Genomic DNA, 22,170 nt, shown 5'->3' on the forward strand with positions numbered 1-22,170 from the left:
CACACACACACAACACTTATTTGCATCAGGTTTCGCAAATGGAGTCATAAGTTCATGCAAACAGAAAAGCAACTGACAAACACCAAACCCATCGCTATGGCGATTAAATTATCATTAAGCATTAATCTGTATGGTCATTATCAGTGGTGAAAAGTAACTATGTACTTTTAATCAAATACGTTACTTAAAGGTCCAGTGTGTAGGATTTAGGGGGGAAATATTGGCAGGAATGGAATATAATATAATAAGTATGTTTCTTTTAGTGTAAAATCAATTGAAAATTAGATTTATTGTGTGTTTGTCACCTTCAAACGAGCTGTTTATATCTACATAGGGAGCAGATCCTCATCTTTGGAGACTGTCATGTTGCACTGTCATGTTTCTACAGTAGCCCAGAATGGACAAACCAAACACTGGCTCCAGATAGGGACATTCATGTTTTTGTATCGGCCACCATAGTTAGCAGCCCCTCCTTGATAAGCAGTAGAAAAACACTGATTTGTAATGTGAAACTGCTTTACTCAGTGTTTCTACTGGTTTAAATCACCTGGTCGGTTTGTTTTAGAGAGGAAGAGACCTCTGTGGAAAACTCAGGTCCCAGTGAAAACCTCCTGAACAATAAACACTGAAGGACTTCTAACCAGGAGAAGATTCAATTGGTTGCAATCTTCAATCCTCACCACTAGATGCCGCTAAATCCCCCTAAATCTTACACACTGGACCTTTAAAAAAGGAAATTCTGACATACTTGCTCTGTACTTGACGACTTTCATTCTGTGCTATTGTAACGTGAGGGTTTGATGTGTGGTGGTTGGGTCACTCTTCTGGAGTACACAGCAGGATGGAGACGGATATTCTCTTAAGCAGCACTTCACTATTCTCCACACATCAGCAGACTCCCAACAGCCACCTCTCCTGGGTACACTTCCTTGTTATGGGTCACATGTCTCTTAACTAACCAATGAGAAGCTAGAGCGACTGAGGTAAATGTGTGTGAGAATTATTGAGACAGATCCAGCAGACTATTTAACCTTGTTTTAACAATGCTGTTGCGAATATTTTATCATGTAAATGTGAACATAAGTGTGAACATAAATGTGCAAATAGTTAACTGTACAAACACTGTAAATGTTTATTTTTACATAAAAAAAACATTACATAATGCAGTATATATATACACTGAACAAAAATATAAACGCAACACTTTTGTTTTTGCTCCCATTTTTCATGAGCTGAACTCAAAGATCTAAAACATTTTCTATACACACAAAAGATCATTTCCTCACAAATATTGTTCACAAATCTGTCTAAATCTGTGTTAGTGAGCACTTCTCCTTTGCCGAGATAATCCATCCCACCTCACAGGTGTGGCATATCAAGATGCTGATTAGACAGCATGATTATTGCACAGGTGTGCCTTAGGCTGGCCACAATAAAAGACCACTCTAAAGTGTTCAGTTTTATCACACAGCATAATGCCACAGATGTCGCAAGTTTTGAAGGAGCATGCAATTGGCATGCTGACTGCAGGAATGTCCACCAGAGCTGTTGCCCGTGAATTGAATGTTCATTTCTCTACTATAAGCCGTCTCCAAAGGCATTTCAGACAATTTGGCAGTACATCCAACTGGCCTCACAACCGCAGACCATGTGTAACCACACCAGCCCAGGACCTCCACATCCAGCATGTTCACCTCCAAGATCGTCTGAGACCAGCCACCTGGACAGCTGCTGCAACAATCGGTTTGCATAACCAAAGAATTTCTGCACAAACTGTCAGAAACCGTCTCAGGGAAGCTCATCTGCACGCTCATCGTCCGATCTTGGAGGTGAACATGCTGGATGTGGAGGTCCTGGGCTGGTGTGGTTACACGTGGTCTGTGGTTGTGAGGCCGGTTGGATGTACTGCCAAATTGTCTGAAACGCCTTTGGAGATGGCTTATGGTAGAGAAATGAACATTCAATTCACGGGCAACAGCTCCGGTGGACATTCCTGCAGTCAGCATGCCAATTGCACGCTCCCTCAAAACCTGCGACATCTGTGGCATTGTGCTGTGTGATAAAACTGAACACTTTAGAGTGGTCTTTTATTGTGGCCAGCCTAAGGCACACCTGTGCAATAATCATGCTGTCTAATCAGCATCTTGATATGCCACACCTGTGAGGTGGGATGGATTATCTTGGCAAAGGAGAAGTGCTCACTAACACAGATTTAGACAGATTTGTGAACAATATTTGTGAGAAAATGATCTTTTGTGTGTATAGAAAATGTTTTAGATCTTTGAGTTTAGCTCATGAAAAATGGGAGCAAAAACAAAAGTGTTGCGTTTATATTTTTGTTCAGTATATATTACTAATTTACCTGGTTGTACTAAAAGTATCTAAAATTGGCTCAACATGATGAACATAAACAACTGTAACCTGCTGCTACATGAGCGATTAAAACAGAATTATATACTATCTATAATAATATGACCCCTTCTGCATAACAGGAACTTTTACCTAAAATATATTTTGCTGATAATACTTCTGTACTTTTACCTCAGTAAAACACCAAGTACTTATTTTGTAAATGTGAAAAAGTCAACTGAAAATGGGGGATGAGAATTCCCATCAGCCACAGGTTTTAGATGGTACACTGGAGCATGGAGAGTTCAGTGTGTGTGTGTGTGTGTGTGCATGTGTGTGAAAGGAGTGATTGTCCACAGGAGCTACTGGGAGGCAGACACACACACACACAGATAAAAGGAGTAATTATGCAAACAGTTTGAGGCTGAATGGAGAAAGTGGAGCAGAGAAAGAGGTCGAGTTCACACTCCGCCGACACGTCTGATAATCTCCTGTTTGCATGCTGAACACAGTTAAAACGATGCTGAACATTTGCTGACTGTTTGATACAAAGTGAAGTTTAATTAATATTTTATCAGAACACATTGTTGATCCTGTTCAGTTTTCTAGCAGTGTTGTGTATTCTGTAATCAGCTCTCTGCTTATTGTTGTTGATTCTGTGCAGGATTCAACCTGCTCACACATGCAGAAGGGATTCATGGGGAGTGCTGCATGGACATAATGCAGAAGACATTCCAGCATGAGTTCAGTATGACAGTGTTGGATGACTCTATTGAGTGTCTTCTAAGACTTTAAGGGTACAACAGCAACTAAAAATAGACTTTTTAAAGCCCTAGTATTCACAAGAGACAGATTTAAAACAACTCTTAAAAATACATCATCTAAGATTTTGTGAAATACACTTTTGGTGTATGATTGTCAATATGGACGGGACGCTTCGGAAAACTTGGCAACCCCTCTTTGAAAAATGGTTCCCATTGTTCACAACGTAAAATTGTAATAACAGATATGAAAATAAAACTGTGAAATACTTTTAAGATCTTGACACGCCAAGCTGATGGTCATCTGTCAGTCAATGTTGGGCAATCAGTGAGCATCTGTTGCCCTTTTTTTGTGCAGCCCTTGGCCTTTGTTGACTCTTTTTTGGCGGATTCAGCATCCCAAATCCGTGTTGGAGACGGTAGAGCCTGTCAGTGAATGAAATCACTCTGAGTGGCAGTTCATCTCAGTGCATAAGAAGAGAAGTTGAAGTGAGGAAAGTAAACAAAAAGCTACAGTCAAGAGGGAGTGAGACCAAAACAAACCTGTTATATGAGATAAGACGATTTTTTAGTCATTCAGCTCTTCAGAAGAAATTTTGTAACAAAAACACAACAATCCTTATTTTGAAAATTTGTTTGTAAATATCCTTTGTTCTCTCAACATTGGGTTGTGTTGTTAATGTGCTAAATGGCTAACTAGCATCATGACCGTCTTCCGGTTTCCCTTTCTGAATGATGATTAAAGACTACCGCCGTCTGCTGATGTGGTAAGTTATTTCCTTTCACACAGGCACAGAATGTACATGCTGGTTGGCTGCTGGCTGTGGTCTTTGCAGTGTCTTCAGGTACAACTTTTTTGCTGAGACACAGGCGATGCAAAGGGACGCGACACTCGGTTTTCATTGCTGCTAGTTCTAAGATGTTTGTTTGGTGCGTCTGGGCCTTTCCTCTTACTTGCTTTCCAGGGGGGAGAAACAAACCACAGCAAAACTAGTCTCACTCACCAGACCTTTCTCAAGAAAAGAAAGGTCTGGCTGGGCCGACTCTCACTTTGAGATTGGAGAAAAAAACGCCCTGGCTGCTTGTATTTCTTTCAACCAATCACAATTGTTCTGGGCGGTGCCACAGCAATGGTGCGCTTGCAAAAATATTGCCGGGGGGAAACAGGTTTTGGTGTAACACGCCCACAAAAATATCGCCTACAGGACGTGAACCATGGCTGAAAAATGGCTACATCCCCGCAAGATCAAACACCACAAAAGTTAGTAAAGGATATGTTGAAAATGGTTGAAAACTGCTACACAACCGGAGGTGGTAGGGCGGGACTTCAGCGGGTGGCTCGTTCTACCCAATGAGAGGCTGATCTATGCAGCGAACTTTCGCCCACTCAGACTACAACAAAACAGGTTTCTACTCACACACAGATTTATTATCTCTACAAGGCATAAGCCTGGGGGGGACATGGACAATGTGTTTGGTCATGTGTTTACCTGAGTGAAGTATGTGTTTGTGTGTATCTGTCTGCCCGCAGCTACTCTCACAAACTACTGGACCAATCTGCCTATCCTCTTATTTTGCATAAACTAGTATGACTGTTTGCTTAAGGACCTCTCGTGGTTGCAGTGACTCCTTAATAGTTGAAAAACATGTTTTATATTGTCACTGACTGCTGACTCTTCTTAGCCAGCTGTGCAGTTTTACAGAAATCATCTCATATATAAAAACAACCAACCTCACCGTCTGTTCTGGGACACATTCTGGCCTTCGTTGTGGCTTGAAAACTGACATCCATAGAAAAGTTTGGTCTCATTTTAAACCTGCAGATTAAATCCGTGCCAGATATATTATGATACAAAGACGTTAGGCATGGCACGAGATGAATTAGTCCCTGTTTTTGTTCTCTTTGCTGTCATCTTGACTGTAAGGAAGCCAAGAGGGACAATTCCATCGGGTTCTACAATGAGTAAGTAAGGTGGTAGTTAAAAAGCTTATTTTTTTGGTCTGTTTTAAGTTAATACTTAAGTTAATACTGTTCAATGTTCAGCAATGAACGACATGGATCAAAGATTTCTGGCTGTTTTTTAATTATTAAAATACATTCATCTTTGTAATTATATTGTATCTTCACTAAGTGCCTGTTAGCTGGAAAACTGCTCTGTGCAACACACTGCTGCTCCATCAAGGATTGACAAGGCACGTAGTTTTATCAGCTTCTGAAATACACTGCGGTGCGTCTGTGGAAATTACAAGACTTGTCTTGAGTGGCTGCTCGGGTGGCCGCCTGGTGGAGATCTGCACTCCGCTGAGATTTTCCAGTTCCCATTAGAATGAATTTCACCGTTTTAAATCCTGCTGCGTCCCGTTGTTTTAGTGCGTGGCTGTTTTGGGGTTTTCAGGGAACATTAGCTTCCTGTCAGCAGAAGTGAATTAATGCTTTACACCAGCTACACACACACACACAAACACACACACATACCTCCTTCCCATCAGCCTCTCTGTCTCTCTCTGAGCTCTGCTGCCTGGAAACGTGAGCTGACTGCACGTGCTGCAGACACACACACACACACACACACACACATACACACACAGCCTCTGATTCGGCAGCTTCTCCTTGCAGCTTGTTTCGTACGTGACAGGAATAACAGAGCAGTGAGAGACACAGTGAGGTTTTCCCTCTCTGTTTATTGTCTGTCCTGCACGTCTCCTCGGCTTTCATCTCCCGCCAAACACCCTGACAAACACATACACACTCACACACATGCACACACCCTTTGTCAGGACTAATGATGGAGTTGGTTGATTATGAGGAGGAGGGATCTGGCGGTGAATCATCCACATGAGGTCTGTTCAAACTCTGTATCATAACTGAGTCTCCTGCTGCCTTCCTGTACCAACACAAGTCAACTCACTGTTTGTTTGTGTGTGTGTGTGTGTGTGTGTGTGTGTGTGTGTGTGTGTGTGTGTCCACAACATCTGGATTCACCTGCTCTCCAGCTGTGAGCCTCGTCCACATCCAGCAGCTGCTGGAGGTTTCCACCTGCAGCCTGACCTCATCTGTTTCCTCAGATCAAAACTAAACCGAGCGCTGCTTCTCTCTCCAGTGAGAATGTTAAGTGTGAGAGGAAGCATTTAACCACAAAGCCACCATCTGTGTTTGTTTATGCCCCAAAATATCTGTATTTATACTGCAAGTACTCAACTCAAGTACTCATAGCAAGTGCCCACCTTCAAAAGCTAGACACTGAGTTTAAACTGAGTCAAAATGAACTGTGTGATGGAGAGAGAGAGAGGTGAGTCAAAGGTACAGTGTGAGGTGAAGGGGACAGGTGCATGCAGGTGTGCTAACAACAGGAAGTTGTTGTAGTTTGGTTGATTTGGCCGCTTATCAAAACAGTCAGCAGTCGGAGCTGCAGCAGAGACACACAAATCATGGAGGACATTAGGGTACTTAAAAGCCTGCAATTTGCATCTAAATCACACTCCGTGTTCTCAGAGTCAGAACTCAGTGAGGTCTGAACCTGCACACATGAAACACATATTTTTGGACTCTGTATCACTTCCACTTCCTGAGGATCTCATCATTTCTGTCCATCCAGAATAAACTTCCATAAATGCACTTAGAAATCAGACAAAAAAAGATGCTCCTTATAACTTAAGAACTTGCCTCTGAATCATTGGGTGAGAGGCAGGGTTCATCCTGGACTGGACAATTTAGAATCACCAATTAACCTGCATGTCTTTGGACTGTGGGAGGAAGCTGGAGTACCCGGAGGAAACCCACGCTGACACAGGGAGAACATGCAAACTCCGGACAGGACTCCCCCACCCTGGAGTTCTAACCAGGAACCCTCTTGCTGTGAGGCGACAATGCTAACCACTGCACCACCGTGCCGCAGCAGAGACACACAGATCATGGAGGAGATTCGGGTACTTTAAAACCCGCAATTTGCATCAGAAATCGCACTCATAACTCAGTCAGGTCTGAACCTGCAGACATACAAAACATATTTTTGGACACTTCCACTTCCCGAGGATCTCGTTATCTCTGATGTCCATCCAGAATAAACGTCCATAAATCCACTTAAAAATCACACAGAAAGATGCTCCTTATCTGCCTCAGAATTTTAAAATTTTCTTCAGTGTTCATACTTTTAATGCTAATTTTAATAAAATATAAAACCAATAAAAGGTCACGTTAGGGACTCCCTAAAAACTCTCTCTTCACCTGGGAAGCAGTTCCTCATGTCCTGCGTTTCACAGTCAGTGCTTCTCCTTCCTAGCATTCGGTGAACACACATTGGAACAGGCTAGCAGATGCCCAGGTGTGTGTCACTGAAGAGGCCCTGCCTTTAATTCTGGCAAATCGTGCAAATGAATTGTGGGTACTTCAATCCCGCTGAGGATACACACAAGCATCCTTGAAACTTCTCTGAGGGAAGGACAAGGTCTTCGGTAGCATTTGAAGGACCCTTGACATCGCAACAGTCCTTAAGCAGGATTTGATGATGATGCGATGATGATGATGATGTCCAGCTTTTCATTTTCATCATAATTCAGAATGTTTGTTCTGCGTTCTTACAGAGGTACGAGCAGGTTATCTTGTAGAGTATGAATGTGAACAGGCTGAGGTGGTCACGGAGCTAACTGAAGCGTGCACTGCTGCATCCTGAAAAGTTAAAAGTTGAAGACAAAATCCTGGAGCTTCAGCTATCCACTGATTGTGCATGTTGCTTAGTTTGTGCAGACGGTTTATTTTTGGCTAATGCGATGTAGAATAAAGTGGTTTTCATGAAAAATCACTTTTTTAAGCTCAGATTTGGTAATGTTTTTTTTTTCTGATGGAAGCGTTCGTTGCACATGATGTGTTCGTGGACCATAGGAACTTTGAAAATCCAAAGATAATTTCAGTTTTTACAGTTTCTAGTTATGATAAATGGTGTAATTTGGTGGATTTTTTAAGTAAGAGGAGGAGCCGACAGTGTCAGCCAACATTACAGATGTTGCAGTAACGCTCGCTGGGAGCATTTAACGTTTGTCATATCAATCAAATAACTCTGTAATCAACTTCCAACATCTCAAACAGCCATGCTAATATTTTTATGCTTGTTTTTTCATGGCATTTTTTCTTCCTCTCAAAGACCTAGCAGTGAGGTTGTAGAAATAAAACTACTTCTGTATGCCAAGCTTGTAGGAGAACTATGGTGGCTGATGTGAAAGCACAGCCCTATCTAGAGCTAGTATTTGATTTATTGCTTCTGGGCTACTGTAGAAACAACATGGTGGACTCCATGGAAGACAACCCGCTCCTTATGTAGATATAAACAGCTCATTCCAAGGTAACAAAAACACGACAATACTTATTTTCAGGTGATTATACACTAAAGACAAAAGAAATATGAGTACTGTATTTAATTTCTGCCAATATATCCGCCTAAATCCGCCACACTGTACCTTTAATCTTATCCGTAAAACTCAGTTTAGTTACACCAGCCAGCTTAGAGGCCGTTTACATGTACACGGTGATTTTGATAAACGGAGACATCTTCCTTCGTTTGTGCCCTTCGTTTACACGCAAACGGAGATTTCTCCTCTGAAAACGAGTCTTTCTAAAAACTCTGGCCAGAGTGGAGAGTTTGGAAAACTCCGTTTGCGCGTTTGCATGTAAACTGAGATAAACGGAGATAAACGGAGTTATAGGCAGCTGACGTCACAGTATGCGCCAGAACTTGCGCCTGTGTCAAAAGTGCGACCTACGTTGCTATGGTGACAATGGATACATGGAAGGCTTGAGCTTCTCGTTACACTGCCACCTACAGGTTTGGCGTGCTCTTGTGTATATATACACGGGTAAGTGTAAACGAAGATCTGTTTGAAAATGGAGACGGTGAAATGTCCGTTTATGAAAATAGCCGACAACGTGTAAACGGCCTCTCAGTCTGAAAATTTTCTTCCCCAAAAACCCGTCAGGCTGCATCAGTCTGATTAAAGCTAAACTAGTTATTTACCTGAAGGGCAAGGGGCAGTGTCCGTCCTCCTCTCTGGGGGGCTCCACCTCATTGGCGTGCAGGACGCTGACATCATCACTCTGCTCCATATTCTCCGTCATCATCATTATCGGCCTGGAGGGTCAGGAGGGCAGAACAGCGTTAAACACTGAGAATATTTCAGATTGAAATCACATGATACAGGTTTATTTTCAGGAGAACACCTCTGTGTCTGCAGGTTGCTCCGTCGCCTCATGGTGTTATAAATAAAGCTTCGTAGTGTAGCTCAGTGTTACATTAAGACTGCTCTGGAAGACTGTGAAATGATGATCAGGAGGAGAGTGAGAAGTGGGAGGGAGAGCGAGGGATGCAGCATCAGATAACTAAATATAGAAGTGTGACCAACATCCAGTGAGCTAAAGAAGAAGTAAACACGTGAGGCATGAGACGAGACCAGCAGGTTCTCTCTAAAACCGCAGAAACCGTGGAACGCTGAGATATTAAACCAGTAAAAACACTTTGATTCCTCTGGGTTCTCTCTGGAAATCTCTCTGGATGAAGGTATTGAATGTTTTTACCTCCATCTTCTTCACAGTCTGAGAGCGGCTGAGTAGAAACACAAAATATTCACCTAAGAACTATTTTTGAAGAAGTGGAGTTCACACACTGACAGTCAAGGGGGGGTCAAAGGGTACAGGTGACCCTAGCCAAAGGCCAAGAGGGGGCCTATGAAAAGGTCTATGGTTAACCCTTAAATGGGATCAAGTGTATCTGATAATACAAGTTATTTGTATTTACATGATGAATAAATGTACTGTTATCATTAAAACACATTTCAACGTGCCGTCTGATACTCCCACCACCCTGCAGGTATTGTGAAATGGTGCAGTCTATCTGACATGGGTCAGGTGCTTGCTGTGCAAAACTCAGAGGTGCCCTTGATGTAAACATGTGAGGCGGACTGCAGCCTGACCAGCCAAGTCAGAATGCCTCACCAAAAATCAGGAGCTTCTAAAAAAACAGTGTAAAGAGAGAACAAGTGAATGAAAGGAGAAGAGAGGTGATGACCAACTGTCTGGCAAAAAATAAAACAAAACAAAGTGTAAAAGCAGCAGGTATGATGAGCGAAGCAGATGGTGAGAAGTCAGGCAGACTAATTTTAAAAAGAGAACCTGCTGTATTGCGCTTGGTTTTAAAGCGACGGTGAAGACACTGCTATGATATCAAGTATCACATACTGTTGGTACCAATCAGGTTAAGCTATCTTGTGGGAAAGGGGGCCACATTATGCTCCAAAGTTAGGCTAAATTTTGTCGAGGGATAAAGGAACAGTGCCTTTTTTCAAAATGATGTATTTAAATATTTCTGCATACTGGGGTCTCTGAACATGAACTGGGTGTGACTGGAAAACTGGGAGTTGACAATGCCATATACTCTTCACACTGTTTCAGTTCAGCACACAATCTGACCAATATTTGGTTACAGTAGCCTTGAGACTGAATGAATAAATAAAGAAAAAAAAATTGTTCACTCATGATTCGATCGTATAATTTAATACCATGAAGTAATTTCCTTAATCAATGATTTGACTTTTCTCTAATCATTCTCACTTTAGAAAGGCCACCGCAAGAAAACACGTTCTTTGTTTATGTTAACATATATCCCATAATGTGCATTTAGATCGGTTCACATCTGCATCCAGGCAGGGAAAGTGAAAGGCACCCTAACATTAGTGATGTACCTAACGTAGCTAGCATGCTACCTATGGCTGATCGCTGACAGCTATAAACAAAAAACGACGATCCGTTGTCTGTTTGATAATCTAAACGAAGAACGCATTTTCTTGTGGTGTCCTTTTTAAAATGAGCAGTGGTGAAAGTTACTCTATTCTGTTATGATCAAGGAGGCAGTATGGGCCGAATGGGCGTTTACCCAGGGTGGCACTTTGTTATGACGTGTGGGGGGGCAGTAGGAGCGACAAGTGCTGGAATTTGTAATTTACGTGACAACGACCTGAACGCAACACAGGCTCTGCTCCAATTGTTCACTGCTGTGTGAGCTGCGTCGTTTTCGGTCAGGTAAATGCAACCCGAGGAGGGTGTCGCCCAGGGTGCCATTTAGGCTAGAACCGCCACTGCAAGGAAGAAGACAGCATTACCTAGCTAATTAAATTATATTATATGGGGACGTCTCCATCAGTCTTAACCCAGGACAATAAACCAAATTAATGCTTAACGAATGTGAGTTTTTACAGTTCCTTCTGATGTTGAATTATCTTTCACCACCTCAGTGATTCTGTTCATGTAAGACAAACACACTCCTCTGCTGAGTATCCAGCAGAGATTATATCCTGAATATCGAGATTATAATTAACTGGAGACAAACTTAATTTTCTACTACCGCATTCTCTATAAAAATGTTCTGACATCCAACGGCACAACAAGACATTTTTATTTCGGGTGTGTTGACTGTTTCTCTCCGATGTCCGCTGTTTTTCTGCCACCAGTATGCACACCTGACTGCTGTGACGAAAGTGTGACGCCCACTCAAAACTGGTCTATAGCATACACTTCAACTGACTTTGATTGTTTCGGGTGTCTAAAATAAGGTTTGCTGCTGCCCCTCCACAGCAGTACATTGCTTCACTTCTATGTTAGACTCCAGCCTGCCATTACAAACCGGGGGCATACTGTCTGCCATCTACTTTAGGTTACACACTGACAATGGTGAAGTACCTCATACAACCCCGCCTCAAAAAATCTGAACTATCCCTTTAATACGAGGGCTGTTGGTAGATCTGGCACCTGCACTAGCAGTAATGCTGCAACTATGCTGCGGTTGATAGCAGGGTGAGTAACAGATTTAGCAGTGAGGTTGGTAACAGGATGAATAATAGATTGAGTTAAAGGGTTGGACTGCAGAACATTCCAGAGTTAATACTGTGATTGTGTCAGAGTAAGTACTGGAAATCAGACTGGAGCTACTACAGCTGCTTCTGGGTTTATCATTCAGTAGTGGTGACTGATACCAAATTAAATACTGGATCAGTACTGCCGTCGGTTTCTACGACGACTAGAACTTGTCCTGGTACCACGTTCTGATGAGAGCTGCCGAGAAAACCTTTGGTCTGATCTGTGTCAGTGCTCACAGGCCTGCTGAGACATTCAGATCGAACACATACCCGAAAACGTGCCCAACCCTCTCTCTCTCTCTTTCTCTCTCTCTCTCACACACACACAGACACACACACACACACACACACACACGGCAGCCGGGATATTCTCCCCTCTGTTGCCATGGCAACGGCATGAAAAGAGGCCTGTTCAGATCAAGTGTTTGGCTCCTGGGCTCCATGTCGGCTGAATCCAGGGCAGAAAGGCAGTTTTCGAACAGCCAGTGAGGTGGAACGCATCGACTAGATTATTGTGAGGAAAACTGATCATAGTGATTACATCCATTTGATTTATTTTATTATTGGATCAGTTACCAGGGGAACGTGCCGAGCCTATAAATAGAGCACTTATTGTATTACTCCTTAGCTGTTACATTTCACTCGGTGGTTGTCGGCCTCGCTGCGGTGTGTGCATCACAAACCTGCTTCGCATGCTGCTCACTGTGTGACGTCTGTGTACATCAAAAACAGACAGACGTCGGGCTGTTTACATGTCGAGCCACAGAAATCTGAGACCTTTGTTAATGTGTCAGTCAGGTTCTTCTCTCTCCAGTTTCAACCTCAAATTGACTGAGATTACACAATAATTCAAGGTACAGCTGATTCTTCACTCAGAGTTTCTCTGAGCAGCGACAGAATCTGCGACACTGAATATTCAATATTTATGCATATTAACCTCCAGATATCCAACAATGAAAGTGACCTTGTGCATGTCATGGCATCACATGGTTTGTGTTTATATTAGTCCACATGCTGGCTTGGCTCAACATGGCGCGTCAGCCCAGATTTGCATCTCCATACAACAGGGCCCCACTTGAAGATGTGTCTTTGACTGATGACTCACTTGTGCCTGTGAACCTATGGAAGGTTTTCCTGTCTACCCTGCTGCTGTTATTGTCAACCACTTTCTTTCAACCTACGCTGGACACGTCTCCTGCAGCTCGACTGCTATGTCTCAGAGGACCTTCTCATTTCTTGTTGCGTTGGCAAAGTCTTCTCCAAAACAGCAAACATTAGCACGGCTTGTGTTTCATCCTCAGACAAAGTGCTGCCATTTTATTTTACCTTCACTTTTTTTTAGACACAGTTGAAACTGCCAAAGTATGTCTGACAGTAGCATTGGAGGCTACTGAAACATGTTGCTGAATTGTCACTGATGCCAAATGATGATGACGAAGCCCACCTGATGTCACTACAGGTGGAGGCAGTCTGGTGTGTTTTGGCACAGCCCTGGAGATGGTCCATTTCGGGGGCAACTCAGAACAACTTGTCACAACTCTGCACGTTTAAAATGGTAATGGAAACGGCATAGTTTGACTTGGCTCGCCCCAAAGTACCAATGGAGAAGCTCTATATAACGGAGAGTGTAAATCTCTAACATATGTCACCATAAAATGAATCTGGAAGCTGAATGTAACACAAAGATCTCTATCAGGACCAAACTTCTGATTCCACCTGCACTGACATTTCTGTACATCCCTCCAGAGTTGTTCGATGCCGGACTACAGCCAACACGTGTGGTTCAGTGTTGCATTGGAACCTTTACATTTATTGCACCTGGGGTTGACTTTGAGACACATTTTAGGTAGTCTTGCATAGTGAGACCTTTAACATGCTGTGGCAGCGCTGCAGAAAGGTCTGGCTGAACCCTTCATAATTCCAAACAAAGACAAAGCACTGTGGGTTGTCTGTATATCTGTAAACTAATCAGAATCGTCTTGGGCGGTGCTTAGCGTAGTATGCAGCAATAGTGCTCTTGCAAAACAGTGTCGAGAGGGAACTTGGTTTGGTGGAGAGGCGAGCGCTGAAATTAGAACGGCTAATTCCTGAAACACTACAAACAACATTAAAAGTTGTTTTAGCGTGTAGGTTTCTGCCCCAAATGTTGTTGTTTCACACACAGCGCTAAAATGAAGTGTGGAGACAGGTCTGGCTGTGCAGGACTAGTTTTTAGTTGTGACGGGGTAACATGCAGGAAGTGTGTTACTGTTTAGACAGGTGGCTAGAAACAGACTTACCCACAGTCCACATCCTGTGAGCTTATCTACATTTTAGACGCTTCTTCTTGAGAAATGTGGCCTCTGTAAACTATTTATAGCAACTATTTTATTTTGTGTTGATTGTGATGCCACCTGGGGACAGAGGCTGCAGTGTCAGCTCATCTATTTGTTTTGGAAGCAAGTGAAAAAAAGATTATTATTTTTAATCCTATTTTAGTTTTGTTAAATGCAGCTGTTTGTAGGATGCAGAGCCATGAGGTCATGTATCTCTTTGTGTCTATGTAAGGATTATAACTTCAACATGAAGATAGTGAAACAAAGTCAAATTTGCTTTAGTACCGTTCATAAACCAAGGTTACATGTAGGCCTACAACTAATAGATTCTGTTGCTCGGTACTTTGTTTGAGAAGGTTATCAACATTTCCCAGTAATATTATGTCCTCTTAATAATAAGACAACAAGTTCCTGCAAATGTTTCACAATAAAAGCCTTTTTAGAAAATGAAGGGATTCTCTCAACCATAATTTTACTGGACTTTTAATTTCAAATGGATACAAGAAGTGTTGAGTTTGAAATGAAGGTGCGATGCATTAACTTCATCAAGGCAAACAGGAGCGGATAAAAAGTAAAAATATAAAAATACAGAGGGATTAACAAATAACGGCCCGTTTATAATAAAGCTGGTGGCCTCTGCAAGTGTAAAAAAGTGGTCAGTAAAAACCACTGTTTTTTAATTTTCTTACTTTATGTACGTCTCTGTAATGAGGAAATAACATTGTTTGCTAGCTTGATGCTAATGGCAGTACTCACTGGGTTGCTCAAGTGCCTCTGCTGTTTCACACCATCATTTTCCCGTTTTTATTCTGTCATGGTAACGTCCCTAGAGGAAATTATAAAGCTATACACAAGATGAAACAATGGATTATCGTTGGAAGACACTCGTTGTTGTTCATGATCCGAGCCGACACTATACGAAGCTTCATCGGCCTATAATCGGGCTGATATTATGAGTGTGAACCAGGCATCAGAACAAAAAAAAAAGCGTTAGATTACATCCAGACTTAGGAGGAAGCGGGCTGATTCAGGATCAGTGTTGAATCAGTTCTCCAGCTGCTGAATGAGGTTGACTTGTTTTATTCATCCACGCTCTATCACTGTTCCTTTTATCTATTTTTTGTTCTCCTTCTCATGCTGCCCCAGAATCAGCCATAACCATAAAATGCCATGACAAAAAAAAATAAAAAATTCTCTCTGCTTCCTTATAACTGGCGAACGTACGACTCACTGCCAAACTTAGCCTGTGAAAATGTAAATATAAGTCTTAAGAATCTGACCCAGGGACAAGCATTAAGAATAACTATACAGAAACAGCCGGTCCTTTCACTGATGGCCTTGTTTGCTTACATCATACAGAGGCATCAGTGCTGCACTGAGACTGTTGCATAACCCGCTAAAAAGTCCTTGTAGCTGCTTTGAATTGAAGTGTGACGACCACACATAGAGGATGAGTGCACCTGCTTGAGGACGTCATCCCATCTGTCACCAGAGGAGCGGTGACCTCTGTGTGCTGCTACCAGGCTGCTTTTGTTGTGGTGAGAAAGGCACATGTCAGACCCATTATCAAACCACAGAGAGCTGACACTAATCCTTTGGTTGATGGACTGAAGGCAAACACCAGATCAATAAATCTGATGTCAGGAGGGAGAGCAGGACATTTGGGACTGCTGTGTAGATATCTGCAGAGGAGTTTAAACCTCACTGACCTGCTGATCGAATGAAGCAAAGCACTGAACACATTTCGATGAATGCACTGAGGGATCAAAGGTGGACGTGAACCACAGTTGCCATGGTGACAGGCATGATCCTGACGTGCATGTAGCCCGTTCTCCTTCCCTCCAGCTGACAGCAGGTACTGCTCCTCCTTCCTACTCCTCCTCCTGGTTTCCATGGAGACGCCTGTTGGTTTCCTCTCAAAGGAGTTGTGCCCCGCTGATTAAATCAGGCAGCACCTCAGGGAGACGCAGGCTGTTTGCTGTAATGGGAAACACTTTAGATCTTCAAGCTGTTGTTCCACCTCCCGCCGTCACACATCAGGTCGCACACTCATCGTTTAACTGAGAGGATGGAGCAAGGAGTCCTGTACGATGGCAAAGCCCTGCAGGACGTATCAGGATGACCAAGTCCTATAAGATGGATCAGAAAGACTGAGTCCTGCAGGACGGAGAAGGATGACCCAGTCCTGCAGGCCATCCCATAAAGTCTTCAGACCAAGGACTTCATTATGGAGCTGTATCAATGTTCAAGGATGTCACTGAAGATGCTCAGAGACAAGTCTGGTTTTATCAGAAATGTTGACCTGATGATGGCACTAAATGAAAAGTCAGAGGATCACCAAAGTCAGCAGGATTCATCCTCTGGGGAACATGAATGTGTGAATAAAGTGTCATGACAATCCATCTAATAGTTGTTGAGATGTTTTAGTCTGGACCACAGTGGTTGCTGCTCACATGGCTACACAGGAGTTTTCCGTCCATTTACTAGCATCAGCAGACTGACGTAGCCCAGCCACCCTCCAGCTCCTCCTCCTCTGGGAGTTCTGGTTCTGCTTCAGGTCCCTTCCTTCCCACAAGGAGGTGCCCAGGAGTTATCTGATCAGACCCTGAACGTCATCAACACTCAACTGCTTTTACAGTTACAGTTGCAAAGTAACTCAGAGCTGCCTTCCAGATATGTAATCTCCCTCCAGTCTCTCAGGTTGAGCTCACACACCACCCAAAGAAAACCAAGCCATTCTCACTCAAATAGTCAAATACTGATGCTTGGTCAGTGGCCCTCAGTCTCTGATACTGACGCACTAAGGCTCCCTTTTGTGTCCTCATCTCTTATGAGATGCACCAAGCTTTCAGCTAACTCCACAGTAAACCCATCTGCATCATAATTACATACAGAGCAACTGACGCAGTATAAAATCCAAGAAAGTCAACGTAGGGAGGAGGTTAGGGGGGATGGGTGAGCCAAACAAACACAGGACTTTCACCCACGAATGTTCATGTCCCATGTGAAGCCAAAACTCAATGTCATTCAAACCCAAACCATGATCTGAAGTTTTGCTGCGTAAACCCAACCAAGTAAATCTGATAACGAAGTAAACCAACGCTGGAAGTTTATTTTGAAAAGAAACTGTGTGCACATAAATTACGGAAACTGATGCGTTCAAAACTGAAACTGCAGGGTTACCTAGAGCATCATTGTTTGACACGTTCCGGACCAAGCTGCCATCTTTGAAGAGCTGGGAGGGAAAACGTATTGAGAAAACATTTAGTCTGTTTGTGTCTGTGATCTCGAGCTTTCAATCATCTTCTTCATCACGATACCTAGCTACATGTATTTTCTAACATTACATTTATATTATTTATTCATGTATATTGCTTTAGGTTCTTGACTATTGATTGTTGTTAATCTTCATCAGCGGAGTTCTTGTGACCTGTGTGTCTCTAAACAAGTCTCTTTCCTGACCATAATAAAGATGAAGTTCGGGTTCATAGTTGAAAGCAAGTAACTGGAGCTTCAGTCAAGAGCATTCTGTCAAATTTTCTTTCTTTCTTTCTTTTCTTCCTTTACCTCTGGAGGCACAGCCCGTAATTTTTCGACTAACAGAAGTGCAGGGGCCTCGGGGATCGCTCACCCCCTTCACTTCCGGCGGTGCCCCCAGGGAATCGCCTTGTTGTTTACAAATACTTCGGGTAGAAAACCAGCAGAGTTTAGCTATATATCACATTTTTCACGTCACTATATCACAATGTAGACTAATCTGATGTTTGTAAAGTCTATAAACACAATGATTGAAGAAACGTTACTATTTCTGTGTGCATGTTTTGTAATTAATAACATGGTTATCGTAGATTAGCTGGGCTAACCGTTAGCTGTTAGCCCCATTAGTGGTGTCTGTAGTAACTCAGTAATTCAATAAACCGTCCGTGAAAATTTTTTATTTTCCAGCGGATATCTTAGTTACAACATGATTGAGCTAGCAAAGCAGTTTTGTATTGATATGTGTGGTATTTATTCAGTTTTGGGAAATCACGATGTCTAGAAAGCATCAGGGGCTGCAGCTGACAAGGACAGCTAACAGCAGCAGCAAAGCTAACATCAGGACGTCATCTGTTAAAAGCCTCCTGTTGTCGGATACGACATGAAACTACTCCAGTTAGCTCAATCATGTTGTAACTAAGACATCCGCTGGAAAAAATATTTTTTTCACGTTGACGAGACGGCGTTTTGGGTGGAGCGGTTGCCATGGACGCGGAGCTTGCTGTTTCTGTAGGTAGGCTACACATTTCCTGGGGACACCTGCATGTCTCTGCCCCGCCCTCTCCATCGTGATTGGCTACAGCGCCGCATCGTTCAAACTCAAACCCACGCCCTCCCCCCTCTCTGTAGTCGTCTTTCACACAGGGCTGCCGACAGATTCTACAATGTAAATTGCAGAATCTGTCTTGAGAAATTACATGACAGTCAACAGGAACTGTAAAGGAAACAGTTCCCAGGCTCACATTGTCAACAATTCCATTTCTATGACAACACAACAAACCCTGATCTGCTGATGAAGACGATGTGATGCAGTCGAAAGCTCTGGAAAAGGTCAGTAAGGGCCTGTGTCCACAAAGCATTCTTCTATAGCAGACAAGCAGTGGCAGGGCGCTTCACCTCAGCGCTTCATATAAAAAGCCCTCCCAGCGTCAGTGTTGATGACGCTACTTTAACAGAGGGCTGACCACACAGATAACAGTCGTACAAGATATCACTTCATCAACGCGGTGATAAAAGCACCAGCAAACTCAGTGTCTGACTGATGTGCTCTCACAAATGAGCTTTTCTGTCTCTGTTATAGTATAGATAGTTTTCGTCCGACATTTTGTTCAGCTGGGATGAACACGGCCAGAGCACGCTTCTCTTCCATTTTGTTTGCCTGAAAACCAGCGACCAGTGTCTTTCTGGAAAGTTCACAGATTACTAAGCACTGGGACCTGCTGCACAAAACACCTTAACTTTTCTCCATAATAATGACCCTTAAGGCTTAATTTCTCCTAAGTTGAGCGACGTACACAGTTGCACAAAATCCCTTAAAATGGACTTGTATAGCACCTTTCTAGTCTTCCAAACACTCAAAGCGTTACGTCACAGTCACCCATTCACACACAGGTGCTCTAGGCTACCACACATGGTGCCACCTGTGTTGACCTACTCAGTAACCACTCACACACTCTCACACACCAATGGAACAGCCATCAGGAGCACTTTAGGGTTCAGTATCTTGCCCAGTGAAGCTTCGTTATCAAATCTTCTAAACAGACAGAACATAATCCAGATAGAATCCTGATATCCAGCTCTATGTGGTTTGTGTCCACGGCTGCAGAACCAGTGAAACCAGTCAGTTAGGTTTATCCTGATGGTCAGACTGGTCTCCACCACAGCAGCATCCTCTTTAATCAAATGTATGCAAACAATAAGAAAATAATATTCCACTAAAACCACAACTCATTTTCCTCCGTCTGTTCATACATCACAGCACCTGCTGCACAGGTCGACTCACGACGTCTACTCACCAACTGAAAAGTGACATGTCACAACGGCAGAGGTGGAAAGTAACTAAGTACTTTTATTTCAAGTACTGCACATAAGTACAAACTTCATATTATGTTACTTCATACCTCTACTCTATCTCAGAGGTAAATTTTGTACATTTTACTGCATGTGTCTGTTTCTTTTCAGACAACTGTTTCATCCACCTCCTAATCTGTTTTTCTAGCTGGCATATTCTTCTATTTTGTTACTTATTTGTTTATTTTAACTTATGTATTTACTTATTTATTGACTGATTCAAATTGTTTCCTTATGTTTAAGTTTTTTTTTAATTGCTTTACTGTTATGTTTTGTTTATGTTCATGTTAAACACGGCTGTTTTTCCGACTTTATAGTGATTCGTGGTTCTCACAGGACAGTCACGCTACAAACACATGATGATCATATAGGATATGATGCATCGATGTAGATTAAAGCCAACAGTATATAAAAGAGTTAAAATAAGCTCACCCTTAAACATCTGCAGCGGTAAAATGACACGGAAACTCTTTACTGCACTTAACTACATTTTGCTGACACATACTTCTACTTAAGTAAGGTTTTAATTCCAGGACTTTTACTTGTAGTGGAGTATTTTCACAGTGTGGTATTAGTACTTTTACTTTTTAACATGTAAAGGACGGAACTTTCCTGGTGTTATTATATTTCTCCTATTGTCTTCCGTCCCTCCTGTCTGTAGCTCACTGTTTCCTCCCGATGACATGAAAAATATAAAACATAACATAAAAACACATAAAAATCCTTAATTATAAAAAAACATGTTTGTTAAACAGATGAAGACGTTTCAGATCATCATGCAAATAATATCACAGTTGTTGTTATGATACTAATATGAGGCGAGATGATGAGTGACAACAGTGAGTAATAACCCAGGTGACAGTTAATTTGAATCCCATAGAGGAGGTGAGAAACGTCTCTGTGGGTGAAGGACTGTGATAAACGTCTCTGTGGGCGGAGGACTGTGGGGTTTTTCTTTGGAGCTTGCCTGGTTCTGCCGCCTCTCAGTGAATGAGGTGTTTTGTTTGCGGTGCCGGAGAGACCCGAGAGCCTCTGAACACACAGGAGGAAACAGAAAACACAGCGAGCGGGCCGAGCCAAAACACCAGGCTGTGTATTCAGATCTTCCTCCGCCTCTGTGAACCAACATATGGTGATATCCAGCAGTGGAAGGAGTACTCAGATCGTGTGAAAATACTCTGTTACAGCCATCACTCATCACTGTACTCGAGTAAAAGTTAAGAAGTATTACAAGCAAATTGTACCTGAAGTAAAAGTACTCATTATACAATCAGAGTGTTAAACTATGGAGCTCATCAAAGGTCCTTAAAATCTTATTATTTTTTAAATCTTACATGCATACAACAAGATGAAACAACTGTAATTTAAAACTTAATCTTTCTTATCCATGTTAATTACAGCACATCTTCAGCCTCTGATCAGCTACAGTCACTGAAAACACCCGCAACGCTGTGCTGAGCTTTTCATCTATTATACTGCATCATGTCTCATAAATTTATCATGTTCTCTCTACATCAAAGAAACTGTAGCTATCAGAGAAATGTAGTGTAACACATCCCTTTAACCATTAAGTGCTTTGCAGTGAGGGAAGAAGCAATCAGGTCTTTAACTTAAAGGTACAGTGTGAAAGATTTAGCGGGAATTGTTGGCGTAGAAACTTCTCCTGGTTAGAATTCCTTCAGTGTTCATTGCTCAGCAGGTTATAACCAGGAACCGAATTATCTGCAGAGGTCTCTTTTTTTAAACCGAGAACCAATAAAGCAGTTACATGTTATAAATCAGTGTTTCTCCTACGGGGTTTGACATCTTGGAAACCAGCCGTTAGCCTTGCACCTGCTAATGTGCGCTCACCCTTTTTCTCTGATACAATAACAGCCAGATGTTAAAGCAGCTGTGTGGAACTTTTTACCATTTATAAAACTGTCCCTAGTTCGTATCACCCCTCCTTGAAGATCTGCATATTTATTTGAACCCAACAGTGACAAAAAAGCCTTTCTCTACATGGCTATTTAGCGTAGCCTCGGTCGGGTCAGACACAGCAGAACTCAGCAAACCAGAATACAGCACCCGGAGGCAGAAGTAAGTCTGCACTCCCGCAGCCATTAAACCACAGAAGAAGAAGGAGCCGTGTTTACCAGTAGGATTTAAGAAACAGGCTAAATGACATGTAGTAGGGAGTAGTCTCTTGTACAGTAGGTGGTATGCACCTGTTTGCAATCCGCCAATAAATCGAGAGAAGAAGA

The 22,170-nt window shown here is 42.5% G+C and overlaps 1 protein-coding gene across 2 annotated transcripts in view; it reads right to left on the reverse strand.

Annotated features, from left to right (window-relative positions):
* LOC125888001 (GRAM domain-containing protein 2A) overlaps positions 1 to 22,170 on the reverse strand; it is a 45,389-nt gene that overhangs the window by 18,866 nt on the left and 4,353 nt on the right. Inside the window, exons 1-2 of one of the 2 annotated variants that reach the window (XM_049575158.1) lie at positions 9,319 to 9,390; positions 9,116 to 9,229 (exon numbers count right to left, since the gene is read on the reverse strand). In XM_049575158.1, coding sequence (XP_049431115.1) covers positions 9,116 to 9,229; positions 9,319 to 9,350 — 146 coding nt within the window. In that variant the 5' untranslated portion in view covers positions 9,351 to 9,390. Of the gene's footprint in view, positions 1 to 9,115; positions 9,230 to 9,318; positions 9,391 to 22,170 lie in introns of those variants that run through there. The other variant, XM_049575159.1, reaches the window with a different exon arrangement.

Source organism: Epinephelus fuscoguttatus, linkage group LG4, assembly GCF_011397635.1.
Source record: "Epinephelus fuscoguttatus linkage group LG4, E.fuscoguttatus.final_Chr_v1".
Classification (NCBI taxonomy): Eukaryota; Metazoa; Chordata; class Actinopteri; order Perciformes; family Serranidae; genus Epinephelus; species Epinephelus fuscoguttatus.